Source organism: Canis lupus, chromosome 32 (assembly GCF_003254725.2).
Source record: "Canis lupus dingo isolate Sandy chromosome 32, ASM325472v2, whole genome shotgun sequence".
Classification (NCBI taxonomy): domain Eukaryota; kingdom Metazoa; phylum Chordata; class Mammalia; order Carnivora; family Canidae; genus Canis; species Canis lupus.
In genome coordinates, this window is record NC_064274.1 from 2,751,640 (window position 1) to 2,764,495 (window position 12,856).

The 12,856-nt window shown below is 39.6% G+C and overlaps 1 protein-coding gene across 1 annotated transcript in view; it reads left to right on the plus strand.

Annotated features, from left to right (window-relative positions):
- Window positions 1-12,856, plus strand: part of FRAS1 (Fraser extracellular matrix complex subunit 1) — a 434,524-nt gene that overhangs the window by 183,410 nt on the left and 238,258 nt on the right. The window contains exons 10-14 of the mRNA XM_049104909.1: window positions 1,847-1,936; window positions 3,950-3,985; window positions 5,245-5,392; window positions 6,817-6,960; window positions 8,504-8,638. Of these exons, the coding sequence (XP_048960866.1) occupies window positions 1,847-1,936; window positions 3,950-3,985; window positions 5,245-5,392; window positions 6,817-6,960; window positions 8,504-8,638 (553 nt within the window). The remainder of the gene's footprint in view (window positions 1-1,846; window positions 1,937-3,949; window positions 3,986-5,244; window positions 5,393-6,816; window positions 6,961-8,503; window positions 8,639-12,856) is intronic.

Below are 12,856 nucleotides of genomic sequence, written 5' to 3' on the forward strand. Positions count from 1 at the left end.
GTTAGCAATTGCATCTGGCCTATGGCAGCAGAATCCTCTTAGAAAGAAAAGAATTAGTTTTGTTCGGCAAAACAGTTTTTCTCAAAGCAAAAATCAAATGCTAATTGGAACAGGTTCCCCACCACAGTGAACTGACGCAGTTTGGAGCATCCAGGCTTCTTCTATAAATAGCATATCTATTTACAACTCCCTACCTCACCAAAACTGAATCCTTGTTCCCCTGCAGCAAGGCTTGCTGTTTATTTATAGTAGTGTTTGAAGCCTCAGAGCAGCCACCCTCCTTGCCTTCCTGGGATGATGCAGGCTCCATTTTCAGTTTTGTCTCTATGTACTATAGCGGGCATTCAAGGAGCATCCACACATTTTGCTTTTAATGGAAATACACGGACTCTGTCTCATTTTAAAACATTGTTTTAAGCAACTTAGATTACATGCATATAAACCCCCTATATGCTTTGAAAGCAGATTTCACTGTCTCTGGGTTAGGTCTATATTACCAGCTGATTTGTCATGTTTCTGCAAAACAATTTATATGTAAATACACCCTCTCTCTATAGCATCCACTGCTTTCCACTGGCCTCTGATTGGCGTGACATTTTGATGGACAGTGATCTATACACAACTTCTGTCTTCTTGAAATCAGTTTTTAGACATTGTAAAAAGTTGCAATAAAAAAAGTTTCAATCATGTAATTTTGTATTTCTTTTAAAAGTTTATATTTCCCTCCGTTAAAATAATACATACTCATTTTAGAAAATTGATTCGCAAGAAAAGTAGACTTTAAAAATCCACCCATCATGCTACAATCCAAGACAACTGATGCTTTTATTTTATATATTTTTAGTGCAAGTGTTTTTAAACAAAATATCACTGTGATTATTCTGTTGCACAATTTTACATTATTCAATTTTTACCTAACATGGTTTCTGCAATTTAAACATAATGTAGACCTAAAATTGGATAATGTCTTGATTTAAAGAAACATAACCATTCTTTAGAAATGGAAAGTGCTTTAGAAAGTGGAAAGTGTTTAAGGAACACTCGTTATCCTATAGATCTATTAGATGTTAGTATGTGCATATGAAAAATTGTAAACAGAGATTGTATCTTCCACAGCAGATTTCTTGGGAGGTAGGCTTCAGAATTTATAATTATTTAATTTTGATAGTAAGCATTTGTTATTTTATAATAGAAATAAAAATGAAATTATTAATATCGGGAAGTTAAAATAAGACTTTGAAAGTTAAGCATCTACCATCTAAGTGTGACCTTTTTCCTTCTTCTTATAATTAATTTAAAAAATAGTGATTATGTGAGTTGGATAACAGTTTCAGAATATTGAATAAAAATTGGTTTTCTGCTGTTTAATTTATGCCTGAAACTATATCTGTGCATAAAGGGATGTATCTGATTTTGTATTCAAGGAAAACTGTTGGTTTGATTTGAACACTGTTAATGACACCAAATCACAAGTTCAGATGTTGTATATTTAAGATAGCCTGATCCTTTTCTGAAACTTGTACCTTTCTTTCCAAGATTACAACAATTAACAATCTTGGCCATTCTTATTTGTGTGAGCTTCTGGTCATGAGTTGGAATCGATGGAGGGATCTGTGCACAAGTATCACAAGAGCTGGAATGAAAAACCACTTGGGGGGGTGAGCTGTATGGCCTAGATTGTCCATGGGAAGCTGACAGGGAGAGAGGGAATAAGCAGTGGGCCCAAGCAAAGGGTGGGCTAAGGTTTTTCATTCTAGTCAGGGAATCCAGCTGTTTTTGCAATTTTAGTAGTGCTACCTAGAGATGGTAATTTGATAATGTGCCTCTGCAATCCTTACTTCTACAGGGTGAAGAATTAATTCACTTAGATGGAAAATGCTGCCCTGAATGCATTTCAAAGAATGGGTACTGTGTTTATGAAGAAAATACAGAATTTGTGAGTAGCAGGCTAATAACCAGAGACTGTTAAAAATTAAATAATAGTTCAAAACTAGTTTAATGAGGGGCCATTACCTTCCCATATCTTTTAACCATTCACGTGTTCAACAAGTGTGATTGTGTACCTACTATGTGCCGGGTACTAGAGACACAGAAGCAAGTAGCAGACAGAGTCCCTGGTCTTGTGAGCTTCCGCTCTAGTGTGGGGACACAGAGGACAAACATAAGCCTGCCCACACCAGGTGGTGACAAGTACTGCCCGGGGGAATAGAGCAGCTAGGGAGGAGCTGAGGGACTGAGGGACAAAGGTGCTTTTTCTACATAAGGTGGCTAGGGATGTCTTTTGTGCAGAGAAATTTTAGCAAAACCCAAAGGAAGTGAGGGAGCAAGCCACATGGATATCCGTGGAGAGAAAATGTACTAGGAAGAGGGGCTGGCAAATGAGAAAGACTGAAGTAGAGGTGTGCTTGGTGTGTTTGAGAAACAAAATGAACACGGCTGGAACCAAGTGAATGAGGGGGAAAGGATTTGGCGAGGAGGTCCACCAGGTAGCCTGGACACTGTGGTATATGTGTTGTGTTTTTGCCTTGGCACACACAGGGGCTGGGAGAGCTTTGAGCCCCAGTGCTCTGATCTGGCTTACCTGTGAAAGGTTCACTTCCGCTGCTCTGCAGGCAGGAGATGAGAGGGGGCAGGACTGGAAGTAGCTGGTCTGGTTGGAAGGTTTATAGCAATAGCCCAGAGGCAGTGATGGTGTTTTGGTCTCTGGAGGAGGTAATAAAGAGTGATCAGGATTATGTTGCAGGTAGAATTGATCCTGATCACTCTGTATCACCTCCTCCCTAGACCAAAACACCATCACTGCCTCAGGTAGAATTGAAAGGATGTTGAGGGATTGGATGTGGGGTAAAATTTTCATTTGTGAAGGTTTTATTCCCCAATCTATACTTTAAAAAATTATATACCCAATGGAAAAAACATTTATCTTAATTTCTTCAAATTTGCTCTATTTATATAACCCATATTTTCCACATGGGGTTTTGGAATGTGGATAAATTGTGTTTTAAAAAATAGGCCAGTTGACCACAAAGACAACTGCTTCATTGACCAAGCAGAATAGGATGATAAGAATTGGGATTAAGTCCTTTGATTCCTATGTGCTGTTTCTTCGTGATTTGGGAAAATTGCCTCTGTCAAACCTGTATATGCTGGGGAGAGAGTACTGTGTAGGATTACCAGTACGGGCTCCTAAATTCAAATATCTACTTTGCCACATACTGAGTATAACCTTGGACAAGTTACTTAATCCTCATCTGTGACAAAGGTTATAACAATTGTATTTACTTTATGAGGCTATTGAGAGAATAACACCTGTAAAGCACTTAGAACAGTGCCTGGCATATTTAGAAATAAAAAAAGAAGCTAAAAAAAAATGGCACCATTGTTATTATTATGCTATTGACATTGTTTCCTAAGTGGTTTACAGCTTAGTCATTTTTATTTCCTAAGCATTTAGGAGATTAAAGGCTGCCTATAAATAATTGAATTTCTAATTTCTCAATCATACTATCAATTTTCCTACCTGTTTTTAAGGTAAATTAACCCAGGTGGAATTAAAAAAAAAAAAAAAAAAGCAAGTTGTGTTAAATGAGTCTAAACCCCCATAATGCTGTGGTACCATATAAGACTGAAGAGTTTGCCAGGCTTAGACCTCTTGCCTATGAAGTTCTTCATGTGGAAGCAAATTGAAGCCAATGGCTTAAGCACAAAGTAAGAATAAGAATTAAAAAAATCTATTCCGAGGCATGTTGTCTTCACCTTATATCATATACTTTTCTTGTTTTTTTGACATATATAGATTTTTTTTCTATTCATAAGAAGTGAATGAAGTTGCATGTTATTTGGATAAAATGGATAAGTATTAAATGAAAAAATAAATAGATCAGCCTAATGGCATAAATAAACCAGCTTTTAGTGGTATAATAAATGCATTTTTTGTTGTTGTTCCTAGATGTCCTCAAATGCAAGTGAAGTTAAACGTATTCCAGTAAGTATAGATTTTTAACTCTAGATTTGACTCATTGAACTTTTGCCCCTTTCTTTACCCAATGTTTTCCCCAGAGTTAATAACTAATACTTCTCTAAGTACGGGCTCCCACATGTATCTTTCCCCCTTTTTTTGTGATATTTTTCTTCTTCTGATTTTTTTTCTGGCCTAGAAAATTCAGTTTAACCACCAGTGCAATTTCATATTCCTCAAAGCATTGGGAGCTTTTGGGGTTTGGGAGTGTTAGTTTCCCAAAACAAAGCTGAGTGTTCATTCCTTCAAGCTTTTTTGCAGGACCACTCTATATGGTCCCTTTCTAAGGGAAAATGTAAGCACTTTTGTTCATACAAGCAAGCTCATAATTCTGGAGCCTATAGAGTCAGGGGCCTGGGAATCCAGTCTGCCTTGAAATGGAAGAAAAGCCCTTCTGCCTTCTCAGATAATATTCTTGATTTTTCTAACATTGTCATTAATTTTTACTAACTATAACCACATTAATTCTTTGGAATATTCAACATCAGTTGGCTTGGTAAACATTTTATCAAGTATTTATATTATAATATGATCTAATATCCTCCCATTTTACCTCCTCATCGCCCCAAAACATTCTGATAGGAGCCTTCATCTCTTTCCTATCTCCAGGGTGAGTGGGATAGTGAGCAAAAAGGAATTGCTCTTTATAGTTCACTTTGAATTCTCCATCAAAGTACTAATGTTTATTACCATAATTTGCTTGGCTGAAAAGAATATTTTAGCCTGAGAAAGCCCATGGCACATCTATAGCCCACTAAAAGATGTCATACAAGAGCTTTCATTTTAAGAATATAATAACTCTACTGTTACTCTTACTGGAGTAATTATGAGGAAATTCAGGGCTTTAACCAGCTTCCCACTGTTATTGTAAAGATTGTATGTAATGTACCTTCTAATCACTAGGCACATAGTAATCCCCTCTGGTGTTTTTTTTTTTGGTGAGATAGGCTGAGAAACAAGTGTTATATGCTTCTTGCTTATTCTGGGAGCCCCAGAATGCTTTCCTAGTTTTTCTTTCTGCCTGGGTTATACATTAAAATAAATCAATTATATACAAAGAAGGAGAAATAGTATCATTGACTACTGTCCTGTTTTAGAGTTAGGTTTGTATGATACTGAGCAGGACCTTCATTTTGTCCCTTATGGAAATTCTAAGTTCTCCACCTGCAAACTGTCTTCTGAATTTTTGCAATTCCGATAACATCATTCTTTACTGTTTCATGTAGGAGGGGGAGAAGTGGGAGGATGGCCCTTGCAAGGTGTGTGAGTGCCGGGGCTCTCAGGTAACTTGCTATGAGCCCTCTTGTCCACCGTGTCCAGTGGCCACACTAGCCCAGGTGGTGAAGGGACAATGCTGTCCAGATTGCACATCAGGTGGGTCCATGTCTGATTTATTTCTACTGAGATATTTTTACTGCCAAAAAATTCTGAGAGACCTTTTTCTTTCTTTCTTTCTTTTTCTACTACAAACCTACTAGGTTTGTTTGTTTGTTTTTTTCTTGCTGATTTTTCTAACAAATGTGTTACTTAATCTTTGCCCATATATTTGCCAAACTCAGCAGATTATGGGTATGTGATCTTGGGCAAGTCATTGACCCTCTCTAAATCTTAATTGCCTCGTTGATAAAATATACCTTATCTACCTTGAAAAATTGTTATGGATATCAAATAACATAAAGTTTGAAAACTTGTAAAGGCAAATACATGTGTTAGGACTGGTCCATTATTGAAGATATAAGAATAATTGCTGAAAGTTTGTTACAGGTGTCCACTTTTTATAAGGTGAGCTATTAAACAGATGGTTTCTTTTGGAGTTCTCAAATCGGTTTTTGAAGTTAAAAGACTCATTGATTTCTTCCAAAAGAAAATTTTATCTACTTGTTCTGCAACTCTGCTTTCAAATCACCTGGGGTTGAGTTAGTTCCAGTTAATAATTGTTGGCAAGTACTGGCATTGCTCTGGCTGTGCAGTAATTTGCATATATAAGTTTAGTCTCTCTTAGAAAAGTGGCATTTTCTTCCATTCGTATTTCATAATTAATTGTTTTCATCTGTGGGTCACAATTTTTCATATTGGCAGCTGCTTTGTTGCACTCAACTTATGTTGGCCGATCACAGTGTTTATGTGAAGAGTTTATCATGGGAAAAGCAAAGCAACTTTATGTTTTAATTATGTTACCTTCACCAAAGTGGCTCTCTGTGCTTTCCAAAACAAATATTTAGTATATTATAATGTACTATACCTTGAAAATCAGGTCCTTAAAAACTTCAAAACCTTTAAGAAGTCCTTTGCTGACAGTTGCCACTGAATTCAATGATAATCCCAAATGCTGGGAATGAAATTTGGAGAAAAAGAAGAAAGCTTTTTTTGAGCCAATAACCTTGTTGAAATTGTATTTTGTCTTAACTTTCTATGCATGCCAAAGCTTAAGAAGAATGTCTAAGAAATCATAAATTATTGAATTCATTTAAATCCTATATTACAAAGCTGGTAATTCCTTTTTGTAGAGTCATTCCAGCAGGCAGAAGTATTAATAGGGCCATCCAGTCATGTTTTTAGTGTTTTCCATTTGTAGCTACCAGAGACAGTAATAATATTTCAGACAGGAGATGTTCTTTGAAAGCTTGCATTGAAATCACTTTTGCTGTTTGGCGGCCTTTTTCATACCTAAGTTTCAGAGTTTTCTGTTCTTCATATTCTATAGAGTTCCATATACTCTGTAGATTCTTTTCTGGAAGAATGTAACAGGAATCCTGTGGCCTTTACTAAATTCTCCTCTTCTTTGTCCTTGATTGTAGTTCATTGCCACCCAGACTGCTTGACCTGCTCTCAATCTCCAGAGCACTGTGACCTCTGCCAGGACCCCACAAAGCTGCTGCAGAATGGACAGTGTGTGCACAGCTGTGGTCTGGGATTTTACCAAGCTGGTGCTCTCTGTTTAGGTATGGTTCTGGGCAGACAGTCCAGAGGTGGACTGAGGCTCACTACTGTCAAGGAGGGGGGGGTCCATGTATGCAGGAAATGCACAACTTCCAAAAACCATTAGAAGGTATTAACATCATCCATACATTACTTGGCTTGTCTACCTGCAGGTCTCTTTCTTCTAACATTTCACAGGTGTTTTGATGTTTACTGAAAGCTAGATGATGTGGAGGTTGTGATTGGATTTTTAATTTTTTGAAGACTTTCAAAGATAGTAATATTGCTGGGATTCTTGGTGTCATTTATTACAACACTCAGTTAATCCAAGATAGAACTTTAGAATTGACATGTACATTTGAGATCCCTCATTAGAACTTTCTCTTTTTGTAATTGGGGAACTTGTGGGCCAGAGAAATCGACTGCCTTGCTCAACATCACACTGGTAATACTGTGATAACATCACATTGGTAGTAGAGCTTTTCTCCTGTGGTTTATTGGGGGATCCAGAATGGGTTCACTTCAATTTTTAGAGTTCTTATGCATCTGAGAAGGAGATCTTATCTGGCAGAATTTGGTTTGTTTGAGGCCAGATCATCACTACTTTTTCCCTTATCTCAGACTCAGGCTGCTAATTTTCCATTGAAGAGTGTGTTGGTGGGATCCCTGGGTGGCGCAGCGGTTTGGCGCCTGCCTTTGGCCCAGGGCGCGATCCTGGAGACCTGGGATCGAATCCCACGTCGGGCTCCCGGTGCATAGAGCCTGCTTCTCCCTCTGCCTATGTCTCTGCCTCTCTCTCTCTCTCTCTCTCTCTGACTATCATAAATAAATTAAAAAAAAAAAAAAGAAATTAAAAAAAAAAAGAGTGTGTTGGTTTATACCACAGCTGTGAATATTTAACCTCTTTGTCCCTCAGTATTCTTACCTGTAGAATGGAGTGAAATTTCTAGTACCTTCCTTAGAGGGTTCTTATGAGGATTAAGTGTGTTAATATACATGAAGTGTCTAGAGTGGTTTCTAGGATATTGTCAAGCTTCAATAAAGATTAACTGCTTTTATTATTTTTGTAATTATTTACTTCTCCCTACTTTCTCTTCTGATGCCTGATCTTTAGCCTTTTTAAAAGTCATTTATACCTCTGCCGTGGGTTGTGGAAGAAAAAAGACAAGGGATATTCTTAGGAAAATGATTGAAAGCAAAAGACACTGGGGGGCTATTGGATAAGAAGAGTAGAGTCAAGAGCTAAACTTCCTGGGTTCAGATGCCAGGTTCATGGGACCTCTGACAAGTTACTTCACCTCTGGGAGTTTGTTCCTCGTGTGAAAAATTGGGGTTAATAATATCGGCCCAAAGGGTTGTTGTGAAGATTAAATGTATTCATACATATAGAGCCCTTCATGTGGAGTCTGGCATGAAATATATGCCATATAATGAAGGCTGGTAAAGTTGTTCTCTGTATCTCCAGAGCCTCAGAATTGGGCTACATGAGAATGGGCACCGAGGTGATGTCTCTGAGCTAATGAGAGCTGCCCTTTTTTTCTTTTTCCCACCCTTGCCTGGAGCCAGCCTGCCAGCCTCAGTGCTTCACGTGTACCAGTGGGCTGGAGTGCTCATCCTGCCAGCCTCCTCTGCTGATGCGGCACGGCCAGTGTGTGTCTACCTGTGGGGATGGCTTCTACCAAGATCGCTACTCCTGTGCAGGTAATCACTGGCTGGGCCACCAGGGAAGCCAGCCCTGTCCCCCAAGAGATCCAGGGCCACCAGGAGCTCAGAGTGTGTTTTCAAGTATGAGAAGAAACTCTGAGGGATTCTCCTGATGGGCTGAGAACAGTGGATGAGAGAGATGACACATGTTTTTATAATCTTACTAGTGCGTTAGTGACGTGTGTGTGTGTGTGTGTGTGTGGTAAGATTTCTCTAAGTCCTTCTGCACATGCCTAGGGACACTGGAACAATTCTTAATTCAGTTCAGGATTATCATTGTGTTATAAATCAGATTCCTTCATCGTGTAAATACATAGTGCTTAAATGAAAATGAAGAGTGAAATAATATCTATATTTTTTCAAAACTTGATTTCTACCTGAAGAGAGAGGGAGAAACAGAAATGAGAAAGTGACATCATGATAAGAAACTTGGACAAGCAAAACAGATGGTGACATTTACATTTACTCTTACCTTAGTATCTGTATGCTATAGTAGCTTTATGTGTCTAAATTAAGAACTAGTTGAAGTTCTTAATATTATCATATGTCTCTGGATATGTATGTAATAATGTAATATGTATCATGTCTCTGGAGGTCTGAGTGGTCTTCATGTCATTTAAGTGAACCATTTTTTTCAATAGTGATTATAATCATGAGTATAAGTGAAAAAGTAAATGTATAAATAATTTTTTAAATGCAGGAATAGGAAAAATAAATAAATAAATGCAGGAATGGGAGATGGGGTAACGGTGAAAGCAAAGACAAAGGGCCGAGTCCTACGTTTGTCTGCAGGAGGAGACGGAGAATCAGGTATGCTCAGAACCTAAGGCAGAGTGTGCAGTGGCAGGCAAACCTGAAAAGGCAGTCAGGCCAGAGGCAGGGTCCTGGATGTCATACAAGGAACTGTGGTCACTCGGCTCTGCAGCTGAGCAGGAGAAGGTGCAGAGATATGATGAGAATTGGAGGTGCGGGGATCCCTGGGTGGCGCAGCGGTTTGGTGCCTGCCTTTGGCCCAGGGCGCGATCCTGGAGACCCGGGATCGCATCCCACGTTGGGCTCCCGGTGCATGGAGCCTGCTTCTCCCTCTGCCTGTGTCTCTGCCTCTCTCTCTCACTGTGTGCCTATCATAAATAAATAAAAAAATTAAAAAAAAAAAAAAAAGAATTGGAGGTGGGCTAGTCTGAGGGTCAGCTCTTCCCTCCTATGCCCTTGGTTAGATTTTTTAGGAAGATCGTTTGGAGAGAATATAGTAAAGAGAGTCAGGACATGGTGTTCACTGGCTATGCGGGCTGAATGAGCTCTGTGGCATGGAAGGTCCTACGTGGAAAGTCTGCTGGCCTCCTCCAGTCCAAGTTGTGGGCAGAAGCAACATCCCTGGGCTTATGGAAACCATCTTAAAGGGAAACACTAGTATTGCTTATGTCATACAGTTATGAGGATGGCAGGGCCTACCCTGGAGCCAGTCACAGTATAGAATAAAAGACATGCTAGCTTCTGAGTCCGGCTTGGGTGCTCTTTGCAATCTGTCAAAATAACTTCTGTCAAGGGCTACAAAAAGTGTTCAGCATTTGTTGAACAAGTGTTTGATGAACCCGGGAACATACTACCCTTTTGGGATCCTTGCAGGACCAGTGTTTTTATAGGAATCTCAGCCATAAATGAGGAAAGAACCCCTAATGTTTCTTACTTATCATGTTCTGTTTACCTGTTATTTTAGAACAGGCTCAAAGTGGGCACATCCAGATGCCGTTGTAAGTGTGTAATGGTTGGGCAATTTAGGTAAACTGCTAAAATTTCAATTTGATGAAGTTACTGAATGTAGTCTCTACTCCTTCCTTCTATCCCATCGAAGAGACCTCCTGCTAGTGCTCCTGTGACAGATTTGCCTTTAAAAGGGAATTAATTTCCCCTCGATATTATTCTTCCTTCTATAATACCTCTACTCCCTGCCCCACATCCCACCTACATGTTTACTTTTTTCTTTTTTTTTTTTACTTTCTTTTCGGGGGCCATTTTCCTTCTCTTCTGTGTCCAGTGTTTTGTCGGTGATGTTCATGCTGTTGTAGGGCACTTTGAACGTTTCATTTGATTATTGGTTTACGTAGCTGATTGCTTCCACATTCCATCCACATACCCATACACAAGTGCCTCTGGTAGAAAGTTGCTGGGAAAATTTGTTCATGCTCCCTCCAGGGAATTAAACCAATTTGCTTTAGTTCAGCCTGGTTGCATTTTTATGCATAAAATGAGAAGAAAAAGAGCAAGAAGAGAGAGAGAATGATCTTAAAAATTAAAGCTAAACTTGTGATCAATTTCCATATACTGTTTCAATGCTGAGACAGCCCAAATAAGCTTTCCAAATAAGCTTTCTCATTATTGGAATTTTTTACAACAATTATGCTTGTGCTATTTTTGGTGGCTTTTCACCATTGACCTTGGAAGTCAGCCAGTCAACCAGTGCTCTTCTAGCATGTGCTAAACTTTTCAAAAAACGGCCTGCCATTTCATGGTAACAACAGGTTTTTCTGGATTGATTCCTCTTGGCAGGGTCATTTATATTATGACCAGCATAATTTGGCATTTTATTGACCCATCAAAACCAAAAGAAAGTGAACACTGTGCTGAGGAAACTAATTACCAGAAATTACCTGATTAATATTCATGCTCACTGTGTTGAATATAGGGTTGAGAGAAAAATATGGGGCAGAGACAAGTGGCACAGAAACACATGGCTCTTCGACAAAAGAGTAGGAGCAGGTAAACCGGAGGGCTGAAGACATGGAGTCCTGCTAGAGAATCTTATCCTCAGGGTTCCTTATCATTTTCCCTTTTCCCTTGAGTTTTGTGGTATACATACACAGATACACAGATACAGATTAATGTGTTTGTATATGTGCGTATATTAATGTTATTACGTTCTTGTGCTTGATTAAACTAAGTAGTCTCATAAATATAGACACATTATGCACCCCCATACCAGTCACTGCTTTGTTTCCTCTGCCTTCCCCAGTTTTGGAGTTTGATGCTTTGATCACCTCACCTGAAGGCTCACTACCACCCAATCTTTATACCAATCTAAGTCAAAGACAGACAATGTATAAGTTGCGTCTTCTCTACAGCAGGTAGGGCCAAAGAGTAATCACCCTCTTAGTGACTAGAATTCATCTTTTAGACCTGGCCCTCAGGCTTCTGCCTTAACCCCTAAGCTTTCTTTACCACCAGCTGGATCTGGTCAAAACATCCCTGTTGCCCGCCCTGTCCCATTCTTCTTGACCTTGTGGCCATCAGGGATGCTGGATTGGGCTTCTACTTTGGTTCCTTCTGTCTTGTCTGTTGTGATCTATTTCCAGGAATCAACAGCCAATCTCTTAGTTGCACCAGCCTGTTGGTCAGGCTTGACTCAGATATAGATGCTCCTTGCTTCCTCCCATCGACCACATGGCCTTGCACCTTTTCTACGTGGGTACCACTTGTCCTGGATTTATTGTATTCTCTCTAATCAGAGTGGTAGGCCCATCGCCTCTTCCTAGAAACCTTGTTATGAAATCTAAGTTTGGATCCAGACTCAGCTCACCATGCCCCGAAAACATTCTTCCTTACCTGTCTGCCTTTTTTTTTTTTTTTTTTTTAAGATTTTATTTATTTGGAAAGAAGAGTGAGAGCAAGGGCAAGTGAGCAAGCACAGAGGGCGGGGGAGAAGCAGATTCCCTGCTGAGCAGAGAGCCTGATGTGGGGCTCAGTCCCAGGACCCTGAGATCATGACCTGAGCCAAAGGCAGATGCTTAAACTAACTGAACCATCCAGGTGTCCCTTTCCTTATGTGTCTTGCCCCTCTTTTCAGTCAACCCCTGTTTCACTCTGGTGGGGCCACGGAACTATTGCACACATAAATCCTAGGCATGGGAGTTCATAAGAAGAAGAGTTAGAAACAACCAAGCTAACGCACATCATGCAAGATTAGTTTAAAATAAGTAGCTCAGAAGACTATAACTTTGAATAAAGAAAGAACAGAGTTTAGCCTATTTTTATATGTGTGTCAGTGTTGACTTTGGCCAGTCCAAACTTCCAGTACTCACAAAGGCCTGAGGATGGAGCTGTGTATACCCTGTGGCAAGTGCTACTTTCATTCTGCAGACCCAGAGATGGGAGGGAGTGTGACATGGTGCTTAATACTGTAGGCTTGGGAGCCAAACCTCCTGAATTCCAGCCTTGGCT